Raw genomic sequence first — 25715 nt, 5'->3', positions numbered from 1 at the left:
CCTCCCTTTTGTGGCCAGTCCCAGGGCTGTTTCTACGGGGGCAAAAGCCACACCTTCCTCTGCCCCTGCCGAAGAATGTAGAGGCAATTCCTGGACCCTTCCCACAGGGTTTTCTGGCAGGAGGGTTCGATCTGGCCCAGAGGGTCTGTGTCTCTTGGCGTGGCCCAGGCAGGCTGTGCAGAATCAAGGGCCGGGTGTGGGCTGGAGGCTCCTGGGGGGACGGGTGCAGGGTCCAAAGCCTAACACTCTGGTACCCGGCCCTTAGCAATTACACTGCAGAGACCCGTCCGGTTCAGAGAACCCTGCAGCTCTTGGCAACTCTCCCTGCAGCTCTCTTCCCCTTTTCTTTAGCTGTAAACACAGGCCATTCGTCCGAGGGGAGCAGCTCTGTCTGCGTCCTCCCTGGAGCAGCTGATCTCAGAGATCACAATAAAGGTGATGGAAAAGGGCTTCAGCCTCGGCTAGACCTGCCCTGCCAGGACTCTGAGCACACACTGGAGCAGCTGGTCCAGCTACAGGGTATGTCGGTATGTACAGTACTCATATTGGCCATTTGCAGGGTAGACCCAGCCTGAGCCTATGTCTACACCACAATTAAACAGCCATGCCTGGCCTGGCTCAGACGAATCAGGTTTCTGGGGTTCCAGTGGCAGGCTGGTGAAATAGCAGCGTAGATGTTCTGTGATTCTCTCACATCAAGGGCTCCCAGAACTCAGGCTCCAGCATGAGTCCAAACTCCTACACCTCCACTGGAGAGGCCAGGAGCCTGTCCCATGGGCCTGTGTCAGCTGACACGTGCCAGCCGTCGGTGCTTAGCTGCAGTGCAGGCATACCCCACCTGAGCCGCCGTGGTCGCACCGGGAGGGAGAGCTGCTAATTGACCCTAGATCTCCTGACTCCCAGCCCAGTGCTTTTAGGACAAGGCCATCTGTGATGGGGTGTACAACCCTGCACTGGCCATGGGGCGTGGGGCCAGGCTTGTTGAATGGAGAAGGTCTCACCCCCATGGCCCTGCTGGGCATGGTCCAGCTGCAGCCCTAGTATAGAGGCCAGAGAAGCCGGTCGGTTGGGGCTGCCCACCGGGGGTCCCTGTCCTGATTCAGGAGCAGCAGCCACCTGAGTCCAAGAAACACCCTGTGTATCTGGACAGGGGTAGGAAGTAGCCCGGGGCAGGGAGCCAGAAGGCAGCCCGGGGAGCTTGGCATGTCTTGGATTCCCTGCCGAGCTGGGGGTTGGGGTACACCCCCCACCAACAGGGCCCTGGCTGGGGTCTGGTGGAGAAGGCAGGCCTGGGCCATCCGACCCTCACCCCCAGGGAGGGGGAGGCATGAACTGCCATATGGACTGGGCTGCCAGGCCTGATTGAGTTGTTGTGGGGGTGACTGGGCTGCCAGGCCAACTGCCCTAAGAGAGGGTGGTATTGTCTGGCCCCAGGGCTGGAGCGTGGATTCAGCCAACAAGGACTCCTGGCAAGAGGCTGGTCTATGGTCCATGGGGGTCCCATCACACCATCCTTCCCCTCTAGTCCAAACTGGGTCCAAACCGGCCTCCAAAGGTTTGCTTTTGTACAGGGTTCAGCAGAGGAACTGGCCCGTTCTCAGGAGAAAGGCCAGTCTCAGGGGATCTCTGTCGCTTTCGCACTGGAACAGTATAACCAGGGTGGTTTCTCCAGCCATATTGAGAGGCCTACAGCTTGTCTGCTGCCAGGCTAAAGAGCGGCAGCCAGTAACTGTGAAGCTATAAGTCACATACTCATATTCCTGTACAACAGTGTCACATCAGGCTGTTAAGAAGAAGACCCCATCCTAAGGCCACCTGCTGTTAAGCAGATCTCAAGATGGATAAAGAAAACTTGGTTAACAGCATTGCCTCTGACAGGTAACGACTTACCAATAGCTGAGGTTGTGGAACCACCATTCTCTGATGACATGTACCAGAGAGGGAGCTGTGTTAGTCTGTATCTTTGAGAACAGCAAGAAGTCCTGTGGCACCTCTTAGACTTACAGATATTTTGGAGTATAAGCATTCATGGGCAAAGACCGCTTCATCAGATGCATGAGTGGGTGGGTGGTTTCAGACGGGTATTTAAAGAGTGGGGTTCCAGTAAGAGGGAGGGCCAGAGCTGACAAAGTGAATGGCCCAGCAAAGTGGAAATGGCCCATTATCAGTAGTAGGTATCAAAAGAGGAAAAAACCAGTCAGATCAGACAGGGGGATGTGGGACCATTGTCAGAGTCTAATGGGGAGATATTAACACCCAGGGCACAGAAACTGCTTTTGTAAGGGGCCAGCCACTCCCAGTCTGCGTTTAATCCATGGTTGATGGAGTCAAATTTGCAAATAAATTGCAGCTCAGAGATTTCTCTCTCCATTTAAGTTTTGAAATGTCTTTGTTTTAGGACTGCTACTTTTAAATCTGTTACTGAGTGTCCAGGGAGAGTGAAGTGCTCTTCCCGTACATTCCTGTTCCTGGTGTCTGATTTATGTCCCTTTATTCTTTTACATAGAAACTGTCCAGTCTGGCCAATGTAAATTGCAGTGGGGCATTGTCGGCACATGATGGCACGTATTTTATTAGTAGATGTGCAGATAAAGGAGCCCCTGATGGTGTGGTTGATGTTAGGTCCTGTGATGATATCGCTGGTGTAGATACGTGAGCAGAGTTGACGGTGAGGTTTGTTGCAGGGATTGGTTCCAGATTTAGAGTTACTGTGTTATGGTCTATAGTTGCTGGTGAGAATTTGTTTCAGGTTGGCAGGCTGTCTGTAGGCAAGGACAGGCCTGCCTCCCAAGGTCTGTGAGAGTGAAGGATCATTGTCCGGGATGGGTTGCAGATCACTGATGATGCGCTGGAGAGGCCTTAGGTAGGGGCTGTATGTGATGGCCAGTGGTGTTCTCTTGTTTTCTGTGCGAGACCTGCCTTGTAGCAGGTGGCTTCTGGGTACCCATCTGACTCTGTCAGTCTGTTTTCTCACTTCCTTAGGTGGATCTTGTAGTTTGAGGAAAGCTTGGTAAAGGTCTTGTAGATGTTTGTCTCTGTCTGAGGGATTGGAGCAAATGCGGTTGTACCTTAGTTCTTGGCTGTATACAGTGGGTCATGGAGTGTGCCCTGGATGGAAGCTGGAGGCGTGTAGATAAGCATAGTGGTCCATGGGTTTTTGGTATAGGGTGGTATTTATATGACAATCGCTTATCTGGACCCAATCCCTGCAACAAACCTCGCAGCCAACTCTGCTCACGTATCTACACCAGTGATACTCTCTGATGATTGTCTTCACTTTTCTACTATTTTTCTGTATCATCTCTGTCTGGTTTGTAATTGCTCCTGTCTGCTGTATAACTGATTTGGTTCCGTGTAAATCAGTTAAGGTGGTTGGTTATGATTGGTCAGGTAATTCTGTTACAGTAGGTTTTGATTGGTTAGAAAAATTATACTAAAATAATTGGTCAAGGTCTAGCTCATTCTGGGACCTGTGCAGGTAAAAGTCATACCCAGGCTCTGCATGAGACTCCTCAGGGACCAGCTTGCAGACTTCCCTTGGGCCAGTGCTACTGATGGTGCAGTGGGCTGGTGAATTTCTAGATCTTTAGGCAGGCGATCTCCTGGCCTTCAACCTTGGGCAGGCCCCTCAGAGAGCAGCACTCTGCCAGGCCCTTTCTCCACCCTTAAACACCGCCAGATCCTTTGTCACGCACAGATCAGAGCACAAGGAACCCAGGAGCGAAGCGGGGAGGCTTTGTGTGCAGGTAAAGGGCAACGTCCCCTTTGTGGTGAGGCAATATGCGTGCCAGGAAAGGTCCGTCAGTCTGCCCAGGAGGCGTTGCTGATGGCATAGGGAAGTGGCTTTGCACAGCCCCAGCGTTTGCAGGCTTCCCGCAGACAATGGCACGCTGGCAAAGGCTGCACGGGTGAAAGGTCTCCCCTCTGCTGGCTCAATGGCCCCCTCGGCCCGTGGGTCTAGATGGTCCCTTCCATGCCTGGTGCTGGTGCTGGTCCTGCTGGAAGTCTCTGGTGAGTGTAGGACATGGATGGTTCCTGGATGGGCACACACTGCTTTCTGCAGCTTTGGCGGGGCGGGGATAAGCCCTTGGGGTTTTCAGTACTGGCTGAACCTCTCTAATCTGGAACTCTCTCGTCTGGCAAGCTCCATAACGCACCATGAGTTTAGTTAGCTGGATGACCACTTATCCTGGGTGTGGCCAGGTTTCCCGTGGTCCCATAAAGTTAGTTTCCAGCCATCAGCCCTGGTTCTCGGGGTTCTGGGGTGTTATTGAGCTGTAATTTAGACCCAAATGTCTTCTAAGAGCCCAGGAAGCCGTGGAAGTGTTGGGCTAGACAATACTGACCTCCTGTGGTCTGATAACATCCTAAGGGTGCCGGATGAGAGAGAAGCAACCTGTACCGTGAAAGGAAACCTTCCTGCCCACAGCTTATGGCCAGTTTATGCTTTGGTGCATAACAGCTGTTACCAGGGTATGTTTATCCCATTGCATTGGAGTTTTCTGCAGGAGTTGTTTGGAGCTATTAGATCCAGCTGTGCCCTGTGGCAGTGAATTGCGCAGGTTAGTTATTTGTGGGTAAAACTATCCTTCTCTCTCTTTAAACGCGCTGCTTTCCGAGTACGCTAGGTGCCTCTTACTGCTCCTGGGAGAGCCGCACCCATCACACGGCTGCTCATTACTGGAGTCCCCCTCACTTCTCTGATTCTTGTCCATTGCAAATGAAACACCATGACTGTGCACTGTGCTCCCCACCCCATCCCTGGACCTCCGCTGGTGCTGGCTGGGCCCTCCGACAGTTCCCCTCTCGGCAGCATGTCAGGGATTAGCAGCAATGAGTGAGCCTGACCCCCGAGTTAGGACTGATTGGTAGAATGTCGCGCTGCCAGCCAGGGGTGTAACTTCTCCTGTGGCTCATTCATAAATCTACAGCCACTCCCCCATCCCACTGCTCAGCCCAGAGTGCCCTGCCATGAACACCAGGGGCTGGGGAGCCCTGGCACGGGGAGATAGAGGGAAAGCAGAAGCACCTGGATCCCCTGGCTTAGGGGAGTTGATGGACCCCCTGGGATGGGAGGAGGTGGGAGTGGACACACGCAGCCCCTGGCAGGTAGGGAGGAGTGAGGGGGCGTCTCAGGGAGGGCCTGAAGCAGAAGCGGGTGGCCAGTGGTGCACACGGCAGGAATGGGGGGATGCCAGGAGCCCCGGTGGGTGCAAAGCGTTCAGCTCTGGGAGCTCTGACGCTGGCCTGCCCCTCGGTGGCTGTCTCAGTGTGACCCCTGGGGTTGAGTGGCTGGAGCGGCTCAGCAGCCGGGCCCAGGACATTGTCCCTGCTCGTGCCCATGAGGTTCTGCCTCTGCCCCAGCTCACGCTCAGCGCAACAGCTGCCGGGTCCCTGTCTGCTCCCAGGAGCCGGGGCAGAGCTCTGGGAAGGCGGCTCTGGGGCGGCCTGCAGGGGGCGCTGTGGGAGGACCCACAGTTACTCCCCAGGCAGCTAAAGCTCTACCCGGGGCAGGGCTGGGAGCAGGATCCAAAGAGTGGTACCCAGTGTGGGACTCAGCCACCGCTGCTGGGGGGACCGGGCGTGGCAGCCTCCCCCAGGCAGCCTGTTCTCTCCCTGCAGGGACCAGGAACCAGGAGCTCCAGGTGCTGCAGCCCCAGGGCGCCGTGTCAGTGTCAGCGGGAGGGACGCTCACCCTGACCTGCTCTGTGACTGTGCAGGTTCCTGAGGGACCTGTGAGGTGGTTCAAGGAGTCGGCCCCCAGCCGCCAGCTCGTTTACGCAGAGACGGGGTCGTCCCCCCGGGTGTCGAGGGCTCTGCCTGGTTCTAACACAGACTTCACCATCCACATCAGTGACACCCGCCCCGAGGACGCCGGCACCTATTGCTGTGTGAAGCTTAGGAGGGTGGCGGGAGGCGAAGAGGAGCTCAGCTCTGGCCCTGGCACAGTCGTGTCCGTGAGCGGTGAGTGGGAGCTCCCAGCCCAGCCACACACCCCTCCCCAGGGCTGGAAATGAACCCAGCTCAGCCTAGACACCCCCCGGGGAATCGCCGGTGGGAAGCTGCAGGAGGCTCCCCCACCCCAAGGACTCCACACTGGAGTGACAGCTGGCCTGGCGCCAGCCGGCGTTGCTGGTGCAGACCATGGCAGGCAGAGCGGGGCTCTACTGGGTTCCACTGGTCACCAGTGAGGCCTGAGAGCCTCTGTGACAAGCCATGGCCCAGTGCCGTTTCCTCGGAGACATGCCAAGGGCCGGGAGTCAGTGTGGGGATGTCTGGGGCTGGCAGGTCTCTTGGCAGTGCTGCGTGTGCATGGGGGGGTGTGTGCATGGGGGCGTGTGCTTGCACTGTGTGTGTGTCGGGGGTGCCCATGTGCGGGGTGTACATGGGAGTGTGCGAGTGTGTGTGGAAGAGTGCGGGTGTGTCCATGCGGGGAACAAGCCCTGGGACAGGTGCTCGTCATGGGAACTAACCCAAACTTCCCCCTGGATATCCTGCTGAGCTGATGCATTTCCACCGCAGAGCCAGCGTTCCCTCCATGGCCCGGGCTTTTCTCCAGCCCTGCTCTCTGGGTCGGGCTCCTGCTGAAGAAGCTGTTTATTGCTGCCTTCCTCCTCTTCCTCCTCCTGAGAAGCAAAGGCTAACCAGGTAATGCTGCTTTGCTGTGCTTTACCCTGGGCAGAGCTCCCCCAGAACAGGAGCTCCAGGGAACTTCCCAGAAGGGCTCCACCCTCCCAGGGAATCCTCCTTCGGGGCCTGGAGCTGTGTACAGGAAACTGACCCCCCCCAGGTCACTGCCAGCCCCGAGCGCTAGCGACCACTTGGTGCAACCCTCATGGTCCCACACCATTCCACAGAGATGCTGCTTGGCCACCTCACCAGGTGAGCATCTCACATGGCCCTAGCCGCTGCCCCAGCCAGGCCTCTGAGACCCCCAGGACTGAGCACAAGTGGGAAAGACTTGCTCTGCCCCAAAGCTGGGTCCTGCTGGTCCAGGGTGAGCTCCACGCAGAGAGGGCAGGGCTGCAGTGGCCAGGCTGTTCATTGCCAGCTGCGCCTCTGGCACATTCAAGGCCCTTGGCTCTTCCCGTCTGTTTTGCTCAGTCTGCCCCGAGTTTCTCGGCGTTCGTTACAAGAGTAGGAAATTAACTCCCTGGTGTCCGGGCTGCAGAGCGGGCCTGATCCTGGCAGGAAAAAGGCAACAGAGAAAAGGGGAAGACGCGGGATAAAGAAAAGGCAGTTTAGTGCTGTGGGTTAGTTCACGAACTTGGCATTAAGGATTCTCTGGCGGGGCTCTTGCAGCTGCCTGGGTCCCGGGATATTAGAGAGAAGACCCCGGGGTCAGGGTGTGATGGGCTGACAGGCGCGTACTGGAGCAGGTTGTCCTGGGGGCTGTGCCCTGTCTGGGCCAATGCTAAGGAAGGGCGACGCACCGACCCCTCACTCACCTGTTGGTTCTTCCCTTTGCAGCCCCTGGTCTAGTTGCCGATGTTCTCGTCCCCGCCCTGCCTGCCAGCTTCTCCGTCTGCCACCTCTGTCCCCGCAGCCCAGGAGAGGAGTCCCCAGAGGGTGGGGCCGCAGTGAGCCCAGCTGCGACCAGATGGGGCCCCGGCTTGGCAAAGCGAAGGTTCAGGGGACCTGGTCGCTGTCCGGACATCCCCGTGGTGTGGGGAACAAAGAGTTACCCATGGGCGCGTCAGTCTGCCGGGCAAAGGTGTGACACCCGGGCCGGTGTCTGGGCGTTGATGCCAAAGAGATTCAGGCTGGAAATGGGCCCTACGTTGTGAAGGGTGGGAGGGATTTACCCAGGGGCGCTGGGGGATCCTGCCTCACTGAGAAGGTTGCAATCAAGGCGGGGAGTTTCACTCTCACATCCGCTGTCAGGATTGCTGCGGGGGCGTTGTGGGGCCTGTGCTGTGGAACCGGTCAGCCTCGTCCCAGCTGGCCCAGGGAATTTAGTACCCACCACTCACTGACTCTTCCTGTTGGCACAGGATCTGTAACGACTCCTGTGTGGGCTCCCTGCTCCCTTTCACCCCCCCGCCCCCGCACTGTCTGTACGGCCCTTCGCTTTAGGGATAAAAGGAGCACCTGTGTGACATGGGATGTAACAGAGCTGGGTGCGTGGAACACACAGTGTGTCTGTGAGGCCCGGTGGCCCTGGAGCAATTCCCCTGAGTCCTGCAGGATTGTTCAGAGGCTCAGACTCTTGCTGCTTGGCCTGGCAGGAGCTGGGCCTTTGCAGATGTGACTCTGTGACCAGATTGGAAAGAAACAGTCAGACACTGTTACCTAGTCTGCACTAGCCCATGGCCAGGCAGCCGAGAGGGTCCCTGAGGGCCGACCCCAGAGGTGCCCATGTGCAGGGCTGGTGGACTCTTGACTGATGCCCCCTGCTCGGCTCGGCTCTCAACAGGCCAGGGATGTTTGCGTGCTCACTTCGGTTGGAAAATAAACCACCCTAACAAGGGCTGAACTCAGCCCAGGGGCACAGAGCCCTGAGGCTGATCTATCACTGAGCCCCTGGTCTGTCCCATGCCAAGGGAAGCAGCCTTGGGCCAGGGACAGAGGGAGCAGAGCCCGTCAGGGAGCACATCCTGGTTTCCTGGCAGGCGGGTTGGGATGGGTCGAAGTCCCTCGTCTGGGAAGACGTCAGGTCGGGAGGCCCCGTCCACCATCCTGCCGCGACGCTGAGCCTGGGTCCCAACCGCAGAGCAGCAGAGTGCTGGAAAAGACACAGAGCAAAGATCCCACCAGCATTCGGGCTCCCCCTCTCCCAAAGGACCAGCCACTCACCTGCGACGAAATGCTCTGTACGTCTCCCACCCGAGCCCACACTTGTAGCCGGTGAGATATCGGTAGAGTTCTGCATCATCCAGGGCAATGAAGCAAGAGAGTTACTGGCCAGGTTAAACCAGGTAAAGCCAAACCTGCGGTGTGCTCTTGTCTTCAGCTCGGAGAAATTCAAGGAACCTGTATCTGAAGCCAGCCCTGCCTGGCCCTTCACATCTACCCGGGCTGAACGCTGGGGATCTCTTGCTTATGCAGTTGGAAGCCTGGGGGAGAGGGAGCTGGAAGGCAGCCAGCCTGGCTAGGGGGGAAGCTACACCCCAGAGGGACACCCCTGGGGCTCCTCTCCCCAGGAGGGGTTGGAATGACTGTCTCTGCCGGCTGTACTGACACCTCTGTGCTGAGCTGCGCCTCTGTTGCCTAATAAACTTCCTGTTCTACCTGCTGAGTGAGAGTCCCTCCTGCCTGCGGATGGGGTGCAGTGCTTGGGGATGCCTGAACCCCATCGCAGTGCGTTACACAAGCGCTATCAGCCCTGCGACCTGGCAAGGGAGCCTGGTGCCCACTGCCGAGCGCCAAGCCCCACCCACCCCGGGGGCCAGTCTGTGGGGGCTTTGCTGGGCCCAGGCCTGTGTGCAGAGGGGAGGAGTTGGTGGTGAGTGTCCTACCGCAGCCAGCCAGTGGGGGAGGGGTCCGGGGTCTCCAGCAGACTTCAACTGCAGCCGAAGTGGGGAGAAGGGGAGGTTACACCATGAGCCCCCCCCGCCACACACGCACGTGTTGCCCCTGGGTGCAGGCCCTGGGCCGAAGGGCGGTGGCTGGCTGCCCAGCTCTGCCTGTTGAAAGCAACGGATCCTGCCCAGCGCCTGCAAAACCGACAGCTTCTGTTTTTCCACCTTAGCACAGAAATTGGAAGGGGGACATGCAGTAGGGACAGCACTCGGCCCCTGAGCCCCCCCCAGGCATTGCTCTTCCCTGGTTCTTTGTCTACAAGCTCTGGGCATGTGCATGGACGCAGGAACTGTTCCACTTACTGAGGCCAAGAATTGTGCCCTGTGGCGGGGGATCCGGGCGCCCAGGAGACCTGCGGTGGGACTGCGGAGCTGGGCCCCATGACCCCAACCACACCCAGGCCCCATTTCCTGCAGGTCTCCTCAGTGAAAGGAAATAAGAGACGGGCAAAGGGGGGAATTTGTTCCTGAGCGTCTCAAGCCTTTTCCAGCCAGCGGCGGTTGCTGTGTAAGGACTGGGGCCCAGCCGCCGCACCAGGATCCATATGGCCGGGGGCTGTGGCGTGGATCCAGCCAGGAGGTGTGTTAGGAGCTCTGAAGGGCCCCCCGCAGACCTGCTCTGCACAAGGGAGGGCACAGCAATGCTGCTGGGCCAGCTGGCTGTGTGTGTGCCATGGGCCGGGAGGGGAAACTGAGAGGGGTTCTCTGCAGAACAGCCCTGGAGGAGTATCTGATGATAAGGCTGGGTTGAGGGTCGCGGCCCATTCCGGGCCAGTGCTGCTGGGCTGGAGGAAACATGTACAAATACAGGGTCCTGGTCCCAAAGACCCGACATCCAGCAAAACCAGCACTCTGCCATGGAACGTGCCGCGCCAGACAAAGGGCAACGGCCAGATGGGAGCAGAGGCCCCGAAAGACTCAGCGACCTCCCAAGGTCAGTGGGAACTGAACGTAGATCTGCTGGGTCCCAGCCCAGTGCTCTCAGCACAGACCTTCTCTCCTGTCACCCAGACGGGATCCAAACGAGCTCCCAACGCTTTGGGTTTCTCCTGCATCCCAGACAGGACAGCGCTGATCTCATGAGGTTTTGGACACTGTCAAACCCAAACCCCAGCCGAGGTGTAATCCAGATCCAGCGCCTCCCTGCCCCACCCATCCCTAATTAACACACATCGGCTACGTCTACACGTGAAGCCAACATCGAAATAGGCTATTTCGATGAATAACGTCTACACGTCCTCCAGGGCTGGTGCCGTCAACGTTCAACGTCGAAGTTGGGCAGCACCACATCGAAGTAGGCGCTGCAGGGGAACGTCTACACGCCAAGATAGCACGCATTGAAATAAGGGTGCCAGGCACAGCTGCAGACAGGGTCACAGGGTGGACTAGCACTTCTGGGGCAACAGCTAGCCGCTCCCGTAAAGGGCCACTCCCAGACACACACAGCCTGCACAGCACGCGGTCTGCAGAGCCATAGGCATGCACACCTCGGGCGACGCAGTCATGGACCCCCCAGCAGCAGCAGCAGCAGCAGCCAGAGGTCCACCCAGCCGCCCCTGCAGGAGCAGTGCTCGCCCTGCTCGATGCCATGCAGGAGGCAGCTGATCACATCCTAGCCACAGAGGAGGAGCTGCCCGCAGGGGAGGAGGACGCAACCACCAACCCTGCAGCACCCCGCCCCGCCCTCCCCCGCCGCACATGCCGCCAGCTGTGGAGCTACCCCACAAGCACCGACTGGTGGGAGCGGCTGGTGCTCGGAGAGTGGGACGACGACCGCTGGCTCCAGAACTTTCGCATGAGCCGGAAGACATTTCTGGAGCTCTGCCAGTGGCTCACCCCTGCACTCAGGCACCAGGACACCGCCATGCGGCGTGCCCTCAGCATCGAGAAACGGGTCGGCATGGCTGCTGGAAGCTGGCCGCTCCAGACAGCTACCGATCCGCGGGCCAGCAGTTTGGCATCGGCAAGGCCACCGTCGGGGCTGTCCTCATGGAGGTCAGAGGACCCACGGGGGGAGGGGGAGGCAGCCCTGGCAGGGGAGGGCCACACACACCCCTCATCGGTGGTTTCCCATGTGCCTCCCCTGCAGGTCGTCCGCGCCATCAACGCCCTGCTCCTCCACAGGCTCATGCGGCTTGGGGACCCGGATGCCGCCATCGCGGGGTTTGCCACCCTGGGCTTCCCCAAGTGCTTTGGGGCTCTGGATGGGACACACATCCCCATCTGTGCCCCGGAGCACAGTGGAGGATGCTACTTAAACAGGAAGGGCTACCTCTCAGTGGTCCTCCAGGCCTTGGTGGACAGCCGGGGCTGCTTCCTGGACATATATGTGGGCTGGCCTGGCAGCACCCACGACGCCCGGGTATTCCAGAATTCGGGCCTGTGCCGCCAGCTGGATGCGGGGGCCTACATCCCCCAGCGGGAGATCCCTGTGGGGGACACCACCATGCCCCTCTGCGTCATTGCAGATGCGGCATATCCCCTCCGGCCCTGGCTCATGCACCCTTACACGGGCCATCTGTCAGCCAGCCAGGAGCGCTTCAACATGCGCCTGAACCACGCGCGCCAGGTGGTGGAGCGCACATTTGGCCGCCTCAAAGGGCGCTGGAGGTGTCTCCTAACCCGCCTTGATGCGGGCCCCACCAACATCCTCCAGATTGTGGGTGCGTGCAGCACCTTCCACAACCTCGTCGAGAGCAAGGGGGAGGCCTTCTTTCAGGGCTGGGCTGTGGAGGCCGGCAGGGCCGATGTGCCGCCACCCGCTGCCCCCAGTCGCCAGGTGGACCCCCAAAGGGACCCGGCTCTGGGAGGCCCTGTGGGCCCAGTTCGATGAGGCCGCGGTGTGAATGCTGGCAGGCCCCCCACTGCACCCCCCCATCCTCCACAACACTCCCTGCCCCTACGCCCACACCACAGAGCACCGCAGAGCACACCCCCCCAACTTTTCTTGTAAATAAAAAGAGACATTTGTTTGTAAAACCAGATATATGTTGAACTCTTATTATTATCATCATAACTAACTATTTACAGGCAACATAAATAATATATATATATGTATTATAAATAAGATAAGATGAAAGAAAAAAGGGGAAGACAAGGAAGGGGAGAACTATTTACACGGGGGGGGCAGGTATCAGCATAACAACAGGGGTCTAATACAAACTATTTACAAAAGAAGATGATTACTGAAGGGGATATATACAAAGGGCGGGGGCACGTCCTGGGCCCCACACCCCCTAATGTCCAGCGCTGGGGGTGGGCGGCCGCGACCCGTGCCTCGGCCTCAGCCCTGGCTGGGGCTGGCTGGGGGCCGGGCGGACCGGGAGATAAGGCCAGCGGGTGTCAGCTGGCCCCAGGTCCCGCTCGGCGGAAGGGCCCTCGGTGGCGGGTGGCGGTGCGACGGCGGCTGGAGCAGCGGGTGGAGCAGGCAGGGCGGGCAAAGCGGCAGATGGTGCAGCATGGGGGGCCAGGTGCTCTGCGATGTGCTCGAAGGTGCACCTGAAGGCCCCCCATGCCTCCTGGTGCCAGGCCAGCGCCTGCTCCTGGAGTTGGAGGCAGCGTTCCTCCACCCTCAGGCGCTGCTCGGAGACCTCCAGCTGCCGACGGACGATGGCCAGCAGCTGGGGGTCCGTCGCTGTCCGTGGGTGGTGCTGGCTCCGCCGTCGTCCCCACCCTGGGGCCGGTCGGTGCTCCGCCGAGGGGCTGGCCTGGACTGATGGCCCCGGTGGGCTCTCCGGGACCACTGACACCTCGCTGGCGCTCTCCAGTCCTTCCGATGGTGCAGCTGCGGAACACGGGGGGGGAAGAAGAGTGGAGACAGCCGTTAGTGTGGGCCCCGAGCCGTGGCCCTTGTCCCCCCACCCCTCTGCTGCTGGTTCCCCATCCCCGTCCCCGGGAGATGCTGCTGCTGCTGATGGGTGTCCCACCCCCTCCCCCCAGGGGACCCTAGGTTCCGCTCCCCCCATCCCCAGGGATGGGGCATGGCACTGTCCTGCTAGGGGGGCAGGGGCTGATGCACTCCTGTGAGGGACATGCCACTGCTGTCCTGGGGGCCATGGTCATCTGGGCATGTGGAGGGCCCTGGTCATGTCTGTTACCCCCGCCCCTCAACCCCGGGGGTGTGCACCGGGGGGGTACATACCTGATGGTCCACTCCCACAGTCAGGGGACACCCGGTGGGCGGACGCCCTGCTGGAGCTCCGTGATGGCAGCGCGATCCAGAGCCCCCCGTCGCTGGAGGAGGACTCCCCCTCCTCCTCCTCCGGCGTCGCAGGGGTGGGCTCCTGGGGGGGGGCCCTGGGGTGCGGGGCTTACCTCCGGGGCGGAAGCCGCCTCTGGGGTTTGCTGGGGCTCGTCGGCCGAGGTATCAAGAGTGGCCAGAGGGGAGGAGGTGTGCCGGGGGCCCAGGCTGGCCCTGAGCTCCCTGTAAAAGGGGCAAGTGACAGGGGCGGCCCCAGATCGGCCGGCCGCATCCCGGGCCCAGGTGTAACCCTGCCGCAGCTCCTTCACCTTACTCCTGACATGGTCAGGAGTGCGGGCAGGGCGACCCCGGGCGGCCAGGCTCTCGGCCGGCTGAGCGAATGCATCCGCATTCCACCTCTTGCTCCCCATTACCTGGAGCACCTCCTCCTCGCTCCAGAGCCCCAGCAGGTCCCGAAGCTCGGCCTCCGTCCAGGAGGGGCCCCGCTGCTGCTTCCCAGCCTGGCTGCCGGGCTGGGAGCCCTGGCTCCCCTTGGGGGGGTGCTCTGGGGGTGCTTGGGGGGCTGGGGGACGGCCATTGCAGCGAGGGGTGTGTGGCTGAAGAGGGGCGTGCAGGCCGGCCCCGTGGCTGGGCTGCCGCCTGCACACTCTCTCAGCTTCCTGCACAGGAGGGCAGGGGGCGGGGACCTTTACAGGGCCGCTGCATGTGGCGACCATCGAGCTCAGGGGCTGGAGAGAGCGTCTCTCAACCCCTCAGCTGATGCCTGCCATGGTGGACCCCGCTATTTCGATGTTGTGGGACGCGCAACGGCTACACGTGCCCTACTTTGACGTTCAACGTCGAAGTAGGGCGCTATTCCCATCTCCTGATGGGGATAGCGACTTCGACGTCTCGCCGCCTTACGTCGAAGTTGGTGCGGCTACTTCGAAGTAGCTGGCACGTGTAGACGCAGCTATCATGGCCTGGGAACTGTCCGCCCACTGAGGCCTGTGGCTTCTCCCTTTGCTGTTATACCCAGGGACTAGCTAAATTCTCGGTTTGATTTTTGGAAGGGAGATTTAACGACTGTCGGGGAATTGACTTCCCCAAGGGGAGGACAGTGCCAGGGCCCCTCTCCTGCCTTAATGCCCCAGCACGGTTAGCCTGGCTGCTCTATCTCCCGGGGGTCAGAGGGACGGAGGAGGCGGGTGTCATGAGAGAACATGAGTCACCAGCTACTTTGCTGCGAGAAGTAAAACGAAGGGTGGGAAACACAATTCACTGTGCACAGAGGAGCGACGAAGAAGTGTCACTTCCTTCTGCTTTCGTTGAAGGTCTCACCCTGGAGCTCAGACTTCTCAGCAGCTCTTCAGGCAGAGCCGGCAAAGGCTGCGGTGCGGAGACAACGAATGGGGCTGGCTATGCTGTCCCCTGCGTGCGGATTGGCACCTCCAGGCCTGGTGCTGCTGCTTCTCCTGGAAATCCCTGGTGAGTGCAGGACAGAGGCCCTGCCCCGCAGCCCACGCTGCCCAGTCTGCTTTCTTGCTGCTTGCAGCAGAGGGAAATCCGCGCTGCTTTGCAGGGAGGAACAACCCCTTGTGAGCCGCTCATGCTCTGCGGTGCAGGAAGGGGTAAGGGTGCAAGTCGTGCCGGGGGGGGCGGGAGCCAGGGCCAGGGCTGTTCTTATCTAGAGAAATGGCTCATCTTTTTGTGGCAGTCTTACGCAGCAATGAGGTACAACGGTGTCCGGCAGCAGCGATGGCCCAGTCTGCCTGGGTGGGCATGAAAAGTCTCTATACGCTGTTAACTCTGGTCCTGGTCCAAGCCCCCCGCCAGCCCCTCTCCTCTTTCTGCTGCAGCAAGGGGCAGACAGTGGCTCCCACCCCACCCCATCCTTTTCCCGAGTGTGGCTGGAGTCTCATCTCACCCCGTTGCCCCGACCCCGTCCACTGGGTCTCTGGGCGAGGTCCTGATCCCACCCCTGGGCCAGCACAGGCCGACCTGCCCCGCCCAGCCTCCCCTGTCAGGCTGAGGGGCTCAGTGCGGTGCAGCGGCTGCCTGTCTGCACCAGGGCCAGGGCCCAGGCCTTCTCCTCCAGCCCCGTGGTCACCCACTCTCCTGCTTTATCCCTTTCTGCCCCCGGCCCTGCAACTGCTGCTGCGGCACATTCATAAACCTCCTGCCGCCCCCATCCCACCGCTCAGCCCTGGGCGTCCTGTTAACTCTTTCCATGCTGGGAGCGGATCCTCTGTTCTCACCCACCCCCCACCTCAGTGCTGGTTTTGTCTGGCAGTGTTGCCCTGGCTGCTGAGCATCTCCTGCCTGCAGCGTCGAGCTCTGCCCGCTGCTGGGAGCTGCCACGTCGGGACGGGGTGGGGGGGGGTCTCTCCCAGCAGAGATCTGGGTCGCCCCCGGCCACCCACAGGGGCAGCGCGTGGTTCTGGGGGTGGTGCGCCTCCGCCCCGCTGCAGCGCACAGAACAGGGCTTATTCTGCACGTGGATGGGGACGGCTCGTGGGAACGTTGCTGCCGGGTCCCTGTCCGCTCACGGGAGCCGGGGCAGAGCTCTGGGAAGGCGGCTCTGGGGCGGCCTGCAGGGCGCGGTGCGGCCGGACGCGCAGTTACTCCCCAGGCAGCAACAGCCCCTCCCTGGGCAGGGCTGGGAGCAGGATCCAAAGAGTGGCGCCCAGTGTGGGACTCAGCCCCCGCTGCTGGGGGACCGGGCGTGGCAGCCTCCCCCAGCCGGCCTGTTCTCTCCCTGCAGGGCCCAGGGCCCAGGAGTTCCAGGTGCTGCAGCCCCAGGGCGCCGTGTCGGTGTCAGCGGGAGGGACGCTCACCCTGAACTGCTCTGCGACTGCGGCCGTTCCTGTGGGCCCCATGAAGTGGTTCAAGGGCTCAGGCCCCAGCCGCCAGCTCGTTTTTGAGGATAGAGATAAAGGGTCGTTCCCCCGGGTGTCGAGGGCTCTGCCTGGTGCCAACACAGACTTCACCATCCACATCAGCGACACCCGCCCCGAGGACGCCGGCACCTATCGCTGTGTGAAGTTTCGGAAGGTGGCGGGAGGCGAAGTGGAGCTCAGCTCCGGCCCTGGCACAGTCGTGTCCGTGAGCGGTGAGTGGGAGCTCCCAGCCCAGCCACACGCCCCTCCCCGGGGCTGGCACCAGGCTGGGGAGCGAACCCAGCTCAGCCCAGACACCCCCCCGGGAGCTGCGCTTCCCGCCCCCACTGCAGCCAAGCGGGGCTGGGGGGCAGTGTGGGCAGGATGACGTGGAGCCTCCGCTGCCCCCGCCACGCTGGGAGCTGCCCCAGTTCGCAGCCTCAAGCAGTGGGTTCCCCCCGGTACGCTGGTTCTGCCCCCGGAGGGTCAGGGCAGAGGCTGGGCGCGTGGGGGGGCAGGAGCTGGGGGGCCGGGGGGGCTGCAGCCGCACTCACCGGGCTGCCCCTGCGGCTCCTCTCCCCACGACTCCCGGGGCCGAGGGGGATGGGCGCCGCCTGCGCAGCGCAGCGCAGCGCGCTCCCCTGCCCCGCCCCCAGCCGCGGGGGGAAGGAACCATGTGTGCGCTGCCCGCTGGCCCGGGGGAGGGGGAAGCGCAGCAAGTCCCAGCCCCGGGCCTGGGGGCAGGACACCGCCAGCAGCCCGCCACCGGCCCGGCCTCCTGCTGCCCAGCGGGGCGGGGGCGGCGGCGGCAGAGCCCTGGGAGCAGCTGCCGCCGAGCCCCCGCCCACCCGGCGACTTCTAGGTGCAGCGCCGCGCACGGGTGCTCCGGTTCCTTCCACCTCTGCCCCCCCCTCAGCCCCTCCCCCTCCCCGGCCCTGCCCCCAACCCTCAGCCCCTCCCTCAACCAGCTCCCACACGCCAAACCCGTTGGCACCAGCCTGGAGCCCCTCTCCTGCATCCCAACCCCCCACCCCCTCCTGCGCACGGGACCCCTCCTTTTGGGCCCTGCCCCACAGCCCAGGAGGACACACAGGACACGGGTGAAGCCGGCCCGAGCTGCTGGCAGGCTGTGACTGCTCAGATGCTGGCCTCCCAGCCCCCAGCATGGCAGGGTTTTACCCTCCCCTCCCCTCCCCGGGCCCTGCGCAGCCCTCGGGGGAGATGGGAGGGAGGACCGGGCGTGCCAGGCAGCTGTACAAAACCAGCACCTCCTCGTCGGGACAGAGCTGGGGCCAGGCCCTGTGCTGGGGGGTCTTCCCCACCCCCCGCTCTCTGGCTCTGAGCCTCGGGTTTGGCTGCAGTTCTGCCGTTCCTGCGATGGGCTCCCATGGCCTCACCCCGTCCCTCACCCCTTGGCATGAGCGCAGGGGCAGCGGCTCCCTGATCCTAGGCTGTCCCTGCCTGGCTGATAAACCCTCCTCCCCGCAGCCAGGCCGTCGGCCCCGTCTGTGTCCGGCCCCCCCAGCAGGGCAGAGCCAGGAGCCCCGGTGAGTTTCACCTGCACGTCGGAAGGATTCTCCCCCAGAGACATCACTGTGACCTGGTTCAAAAATGGAGACAAACTAGAAGCCCCCCGGCCCCAGGTTCTCCCGGAACACGAGAACGTCTCCTACAGCGTGTCCAGCACCGTGGGGCTGAGCCTGAGCGCAGGAGACGCCCGCTCCCAGCTCACCTGTCAGCTAGAGCACAGCACCTTACCGGCTCCCCTGCGTGGGACGTACAGCCTCAACCGCACCCTGCGAGGTAGGAGCCCGGCTGGGGCTGGGGCTCTCCTTGGGGCCAGGTGGGGGCAGCATCAGACCTGGGTCCTCCGTGGTCTCTTTGAGGTGGGGGATCAGTGCGGGTCAGACACTGAAATCCTAGTTTGGGAGCAGTCGCTGCCCTGCGCCTATCTCTTGTCCTCAGGCCCGGAGAACCTAGAAACCTTCCTTTGGGCTGGGGGGTGCCTGCTCTGGTGGGGAGGGGTCTGTGCATGGGGGGTGACAAGTTGGGAGGTGTTTGTCTCTGTCTGACCGTGGTAAGTTCCCACCCCCCAATGAGGCTTCCCACACGCTGTGCGTGTCTCTGGAGGCGGGGCGGGGGGCGGCATGTGGAACTTGTTTTTGTGCTCAGCTAATTGTGCTGCTCCTTTGAGTAATGCAGGGACCCTTCCCCACCCCCAGGACTGCAGACCCCATGCTGGGCACCGAGGGGGGTCCCTGCGTGCCAAGAGGCGGGGCCCGGGAACTCACCACTGTTCAGATCTACCAGCCTCCAGGAGGGGGCCCAAGGCCTCCTGGCTCCTGCTCATCCACCTGCAGGGCGATGGGGAGGGTTAATTCATGCACATTGGGAGGTGCTTTGAGATCCTCAGGCAGAGGGTGGGGGGCTGTGGACAGGCCAAGAACCACTGCTGTGCAGACCAGCCCTCCCCGTGTCGGACAAGAAGGCATTGGGGATCACATAACTGTCAGCTGCCCCCTGCTCCCAGCTGGGGGGTTGCAGGGGAGGGCTGGGATTAAAGCAGAGATTCTGGTTACCGTTGGCCACGCTCCAGGGAGAGCCCCGGGGGTCAGGCCTGACGGGGACTCACCGGGCAGCTCTGTCTGTCCAGCCCCTGAATCTTCCTGGAGCTCAGCAGGAAAAGGAGAATTTCTTCAGACTCTGAGTGCTGGATATTTGTGTGTTCTCAGTCCCCCCCCAGCTGCGAGTGGACCCTAAGCCAGAGGGGCCCGTCCCAGTGAACACATTGGTGACATTCACCTGCTGTGCGGAGGGGTTTTACCCGAGCGATGTGAGTCTCAGCTGGCTACAGAATGGAAATGAGACGCGCCTGGGGAAATCCTCCCCCCTGGCTGAGAATGCAGACGGGAGGTACACGCTCCAGAGCTCCCTGGAGGTCAACGCAACTGAACAGATGGATCAGTCGAACCTCACCTGTCAGGTTGTCCACGATTCGCAGCCTCCCATCAACATCAGCAAGAGACTGCATGTCTCCCAGCCGAATGCAGAGTCCGGTAAAGATCCCAATGGAACTGAAGCAGGTAAATTTGGAGTTGAACTCTCCCCTGCTTGGAAATACCAGGTCCCTTCTGCAGAGCCCAAGGGCCATTTCAGCCCAGCTCTGCCAGTGGAGCTGTTCCATGTGAGGGTGACACTTCTTCATGGCTTATTGCTCTGCTCTGCTGGGGCCATGGTGTTGGGGAAGGAGAAGGGCAGGAAATGTCCCTCTGGCCCCACTCTGGCTGGCCCTGCAGAGTGAGAATGGCCCTTGGAGAGGTGCAATGCAGAGCCCATTTGCCAAATGGCTGTTCCCAGGTTTGAACTCCCCCGGCCCCAGCACTGGTCAGTGTCATGGGAACCAGGGACCGTGCCTGAGGCCAGGCGGGAGGGCCGGGAAACAGCAGGGGCCGTGCCCCTGGGGTCCCAGGCCATTGGCTGATCTGATGCATTTCCACTGCAGGTGAGAGCCTGTTCTCCAGCCCCGTTCTCTGGATCGGGCTCCTCCTGGACAAGGCGCTGACCGGCGCCTTCCTCCTCTTCCTCTTCCTGAGAAGCAAAGTGTGAGCAGCGCAGTGCGGCACGTGTGAGTTGCGGGCTGGGGTGTTACAAAGGAACCGGGGGGAACCGACCTTAATGCTGCAGCTGGAACAGAGCAGGAGGAGGGTTAAAGGTCGTGGGGGTGCAGGGTGGGGCTGGATGTCTCTGGGACTGCTCACAGGCTACAGCTCCCGCCAGTCCGACGCCTGCCCAGGTCGCTCGTGACCTGGCGGCTTTTTCAGGGTCCCAGGCCAGTTCCTAGATGCCAAATGGCCACATGAGCAGGTGAGCATCTGACCTGGCACTAGCTGCTGCCACTACCAGGCATCGGAGACCCCCAGCGCTGGGCACAAGTGGGAAGTGACTTGCTCTGCCCCAGGGAGGGGGTCCTGCTGGCTGGGTTTGCGCTCCATGGTGAGCTGGCAGGACTGGTCAGCGGCTGGAAATAGTGTCCTAGGTTATTCCATACTCCCCTGCCGCTCCAAACTCCCCTCAGTCCAGCCTGAGGGCCAGGCACTCCCGGGTCCCTGACCCTCTCCTGGGTTGGGTCTGCACAGGGGCCCCAGGGACCCATTGGTGGCTACAGAGCGGAGTCCTTTGTTGCAGAGCCCTGAGTGCGGTGAACCAGCTTTCCCCTTCACTGCTGCCCAGCTCCCCAGGTCTGTGGCCCGAAGAGATGACCCCCAGCTCATCCCATCCTGCTCTGCCTGACCCCCCCACAGCTGGAGGCTCCTTCCCTCTGGGACACTGCAGTCATAGCCTGAATCCTCTGCAGCCTCAAGCCTGGCTGGCTTTCTAAGACTCATGCTCTGGCACTGCCCCTGCCCTGAGGGGAACCCCCACCCTCTTTCTGCGCAGGGCAGAATTCAGGTAGCAGCTGACCTCAGTCACCAGGAATTGAGCAGAGTCAGAGCCCGAGTCTGTCTCCCCTTGGTTTAACCGTGTGGAGTGAGATGACGGCTCACCAAGCAACCCCGGGGTCAGGGTGTGATGGGCTGACAGGCGCGTACTGGAGCAGGTTGTCCTGGGGGCTGCGCCCTGTCTGGGCCAATGCGAAGGAAGGGCGACGCACCGACCCCGCACTCACCTGTTGGTTCTTCCCTTTGCAGCCCCATGTCTAGTTGCCGATGTTCTCATCCCGCCCCGCCTGCCAGCTTCTCCGTCTGCCGCCTCTGTCCCCGCAGCCCAGGAGAGGAGTCCCCAGAGGGTGGAGCCGCAGTGAGCCCAGCTGCGACCAAACGGGGCCCCGGCTTGGCAAAGCGAAGGTTCAGGGGACCTGGTCGCTGTCCGGACATCCCCGTGGCGTGGGGAACAAAGAGTTACCCATGGGCGCGTCAGTCTGCCGGGCAAAGGTGTGACACCTGGGCCGGTGTCTGGGCGTTGATGCCAAAGAGATTCAGGCTGGAAATGGGCCCTACGTTGTGAAGGGTGGGAGGGATTTACCCGGGGCGCTGGGGGATCCTGCCTCACTGAGAGGATTGCAATCAAGGCGGGGAGTTTCACTCTCACATCCGCTGTCAGGATTGCTGCGGGGGCGTTGTGGGGCCTGTGCTGTGGAACCGGTCAGCCTTGTCCCGGCTGGCCCAGGGAATTTAGTACCCACCACTCACTGACTCTTCCTGGTGGCACAGGCTTTGTAAGGACTCCTGCGTGGGCTCCCTGCTCCTTTTCACACTCCCGCACTGCCTGTACGGCCCTTTGCTTTAGGGATAAAAGGAGCACCTGTGTGACATGGGATGTAATAGAGCTGGGTGTGTGTAACACACAGTGTGTCTGTGAGGCCTGGTGGCCCCGGAGCAGGTCCCCCCATCCTTTTGTCATTGTTTCTTTCTTGTTTTTCTTGCCTTGGATGGAAGCTGTTCCTTATCCCTGGTCATTTGTGTTGCCCATCCCTGTATCTTTTCCAAATCCAATATATCTTTTTTAAGACAGGGAGACCAGATATTCACACACACTTTAAGACATAGGCCTACCATGAGTTTATATATTGGCGATATGAAATTTTCTGTCTTACTAGCTATTCCTACCCTAAGATTCAGCCTATTCCGTTAGCTTTTTAGGATGCCACTGCACATTGAGCAGATGTTTTCATGCAACTAGCCACTATGATTCCAAGATCTCTTTCCTGCGTGGTAATAGCTCATTTAGACCTCAGCATTTTGTATGTAGAGTTGGGATTATATTTTTCCATGTGCATTACTTTGCATTATCAGCACTGAATTCTATCTGCCCTTGCGTTGCCCAGTCACCCAGTTCTGTGAGATCCCCATGTAACTATTTGCAGTCAGTTTTGGGCTTAACTATTTTGAGTAATATCGGATCATCTGCAAATTTTGCCATCTCACTATTTACCCCTTTTTCAAGATCATTTATGAACGAGCTGAGCTGCGTGGGTCCCCGTACAAACACCGGGAGCACCCCACTATTTACTCCTCCTCTGGGTTTCCTATCTTTTAAGCGGCGTTCCCGGCAATGTTTCCGTGATCATCTGAGGATCCTTCAGTTATCTTACTTCCCCGCCTCCCTCTGTTTATAAACAACCTCCCCGCCCCAAAGGCACAGCTGGGAGCAGCACCAGCTCTGTTGTAGTTAAGAACGGGGGCTAGGGCATGGTCTTTCAGCAGACCTCGTTTGAAATTCAGGGGGTCCAACTCAGGGAGTACAGCCTCCCTGCCCCACTAAATGGCACCCCTGTGAACTGGGTCCCACCTTTTCGAAAGTCTTGGGAATTAGAAGACCCCTGGAAGAGCGACAGCGATGTCCCCTCCACCTGAGGGCAGCGTTTGTCATTTCACAGCCATATAGCCACTGGTTTGTTGTTATTACCATTTACTATTGCACATGTGATTTCTACAGCCCCTGTGCCGTGCGGGCTGCTGGTTCATCGGGTAGCTGGGAAACCCATGACTATGCTCAGGAAAAGTGGAGCCTTTCCACAGGTTGATGGTGTGGTGTTGTAACCCACACACTTTTGTGGTTAACTGTCCCATCTAGTGGTACCGAGACCAGTTCACAGAGAGAGTGTTAAGTGTCCTCTGCAGCCTAAGCTGAGACCCAGCTGGCTTTTAGCTGAAACAGTAGAGCTCCACGAGGTCCCAGGTTTGAGTCTACCTAGTGGGTGGTTACCTTGTATGAAGCCAGCCCCCAGCATTGGGTCCAGCCCCTGCTGCTTCCCCTTCTTTCCTCCACCCAAGACAGCAGACAGGAGGGGGAATCCCCTGGTGCCCTTCCCACACAAGGTTCTGGGGCTGTCTGAGAGAGTCCCAGGCTGCTGCCTGTGCAGCGTGGTGGGCAGGATGTGGGTTTCACTGCTTGTGGCTGCAGGCAGGTGTTACATTTGTTTGTAGTGGGGATTGCACAATCACTGGGGTGTATCCTGGTTGCTTGCAGCTGTGGGAGTGGGGAAGAATGTACAGAAAACCTACTGAATGCAGGGCATTTCTCTGCCCACCCCATGCTTTCCTCTGCGCTGCCCGTAGAACCCATTTGTTTCTAAATTCATTCTTTCTCAGAGTTTTCTGCCTGCTCTCTGAGAGCCTGGGCCCAGTGTCTCCTCCAGCATCCACAGCACTGGCAGCTGTGCAGGGAGCCCAGCTCTGTAGAAAGCAGAGGGGACATGCTGTGTGGGAGTCAGTAACAGGGTCAGCTGCCTCCTGATGGCCAGTGGGGCTGACAGCTGCCACAGGCCCCAGTGCAAGGTAGGGCAGGCTCTAGTGCCCCAGAAGGGATAACCTATCGAGATACACATCTCGTAGAGCTGGAAGGGACCTCTGGAGGTCATCCAGTACAGTCCCCTGCCTGGGCTAGGTACCATCCCTTTTTAATCTATTAGCCCCAGCCCCTAAATGGCCCTCTCAAGGACTCAGCTCACAGCCCTAGGTTTGGCAGGCCAAGGGACAGGGCATTCAGTCCTCAGCACTGCCTGGTCCATAGTACTGGGTGCCCTGCTCACTCCCTCACAGCCACGCTGCTGCAGCACTTCAGAGGGGCCCAGAGGTCTGGCCACTGCTGTGTGCAGCAGCCAGAGCTCCAGACCCCTTTGAAAGGCCAGGTCTTGGGGCAACTGCTGCCACATTGGCAGGCATGTTGGTGGCTCTGCAGCCCCCTGCCTCTGTTTCCGCTTGGGAACTTCCCCGCCTCTCTGGTGGCCAACAGCACAGGAAAGACCCCATCTGGTTTCATAACAGGAACAGTTCATTGCTCAGGGTCCCCCCCAACCCTGAAGCCCATTGCCACAACACAGGTTTTCATACTCTGCTCTGGCCTCTTCTGTCACACCCAGAGCTCTTCTTCCATCCCCACGGTTCACCACACAGCCCTTGCTCTGGCTTCCCAGCCCCAACCCCTCCCAGTCACTGTGTTCCCTATAAGCTCAGCCGTTGGAGGAGAAATTCAGGTGCCACTCAGCTGATCAGCAGAGCACCCACAGCCATGCACAGCTACCAGCAAGTGTTTCTCCTGGTGGTGCACATCCATGCATGTCCTGGCGCACATAACAACATTTATTCCACCCCAGGTGGAAAAAATCAGAGGGTGCTCAGGTCCCGGTCTCCTGCAAGGATTTCCACCCCACTGCAACACCCCTCCGCCAGCTGCCACCTCCTGCTTCCCAGTCCCATCTGGCTCCCTGCAGGTAACCCCTGTCCACTGTCAGGCTCCACCAAGGCTGATAATACAGTACAGAGGGGCTGGAACAGTTCCCCTCTAAAGGACAACTCCAGCCTGCCACAGTGCGTGTATGCATTAGGAGGGAGTTCCGCGCCGAGGTGTCCCTGGAAGAGAATCGGTCTGTTTCCCACCTTTGCCCAGTGCTTTGCTCACGCCATAAGGAGTGCTACCCGGTAACTGGGGCACCTGACCTGTCGAGCTTCAGCTGTGAAAGGCACTATGTGTTTTACTGTTGCCAGTGATTATGATTTTGTCACCAGTCCCACAATATTGAGGGTATTGGTGGGGTAGCTGTGTTAGTCTGTATCTTCAAAAGAAACAAGAAGTCCTGTGGCACCTTATAGACTAACATATTCTGGAGCATAAGCTTTTTTCTCAGATGCATCTGGCAAAGTGGGTAATTTGCCCACGAAAGCTAATGCTCCAAAATATCTGTTAGTCTATTAGGTGCCACAGGACTTCTTGTTAATACTGAGGGTGTGTCTTAGAGTCCAGCTGCTGGAATCAACACAGACCCAGGTTTTCTTTGTGTTGCTTAAAATATAATTTTTTAAAAATTTTTATTATTAAAGTAAGTTTCTCGCCGGCCTTGTGGAGAGAAGCTAGAAAGTGTGTGTGTGTGTGTGTGTACAAATTACAAAAGTAACTGAGTATCAGAGAGGTAGCCATGTTAGTCTGTATCTTCGAGAGCAACAAGAAGTCCTGTGGCACCTTATAGATGAACATATATTTTGGAGCATAAGCTTTCGTGGGCCAAGACCCGCTTCATCAGATGCATGAGTGGGGGGGTGTGGTTTCCAGAGGGGTATTTAAAGAGTGGGGTCCCAGTAAGAGGGAGGGCCAGAGCTGACAAGGTCTATTCAGCAAGGTGGAAATGGCCCACTATCA

The 25715-nt window shown here is 59.9% G+C and overlaps 3 protein-coding genes across 5 annotated transcripts; 2 read left to right on the top strand and 1 right to left on the bottom strand.

Moving 5' to 3' along the window:
- Nucleotides 1-3935: 3935 nt before the first annotated feature.
- On the top strand, nt 3936-6017 carry LOC142022380 (signal-regulatory protein beta-1-like). Its single transcript, XM_075012153.1, has 2 exons — nt 3936-4011; nt 5623-6017. Exons 1-2 carry the CDS (start codon nt 3936-3938, stop codon nt 6015-6017), a joined length of 471 nt encoding a protein of 156 aa, XP_074868254.1.
- A 6580-nt stretch (nt 6018-12597) lies between these two features.
- On the bottom strand, nt 12598-14299 carry LOC142022379 (uncharacterized). Its single transcript, XM_075012152.1, has 3 exons — nt 14277-14299; nt 13663-13817; nt 12598-13305 (listed from the first exon to the last, which is right to left on the bottom strand). The coding sequence occupies exons 1-3, from the start codon at nt 14297-14299 to the stop codon at nt 12758-12760; spliced, it is 726 nt and encodes a 241-aa protein (XP_074868253.1). The 3' UTR covers nt 12598-12757.
- Nucleotides 13684-21427, top strand: LOC142022350 (signal-regulatory protein beta-1-like). 3 transcript variants are annotated; one of them, XM_075012099.1, is made up of 6 exons: nt 13684-15189; nt 16434-16813; nt 18069-18383; nt 19313-19636; nt 20083-20205; nt 21269-21427. In XM_075012099.1, exons 1-5 carry the CDS (start codon nt 14915-14917, stop codon nt 20184-20186), a joined length of 1398 nt encoding a protein of 465 aa, XP_074868200.1. In that variant the 5' UTR covers nt 13684-14914; the 3' UTR covers nt 20187-20205; nt 21269-21427. The 3 variants fall into 3 exon arrangements, with proteins under 3 accessions (XP_074868200.1, XP_074868199.1, XP_074868201.1); XM_075012098.1 differs by having other exon boundaries at nt 13691-15189; nt 19313-19663; XM_075012100.1 differs by having other exon boundaries at nt 15009-15189; nt 16466-16813; nt 19313-19663.
- Nucleotides 21428-25715: the final 4288 nt, after the last annotated feature.

The sequence above is a fragment of the Carettochelys insculpta genome, chromosome 17, assembly GCF_033958435.1.
Source record: "Carettochelys insculpta isolate YL-2023 chromosome 17, ASM3395843v1, whole genome shotgun sequence".
NCBI lineage: Eukaryota > Metazoa > Chordata > Testudines > Carettochelyidae > Carettochelys > Carettochelys insculpta.
Note: the sequence above shows the minus strand (reverse complement) of the source record. Positions and strands in the feature narration are given on the sequence as shown.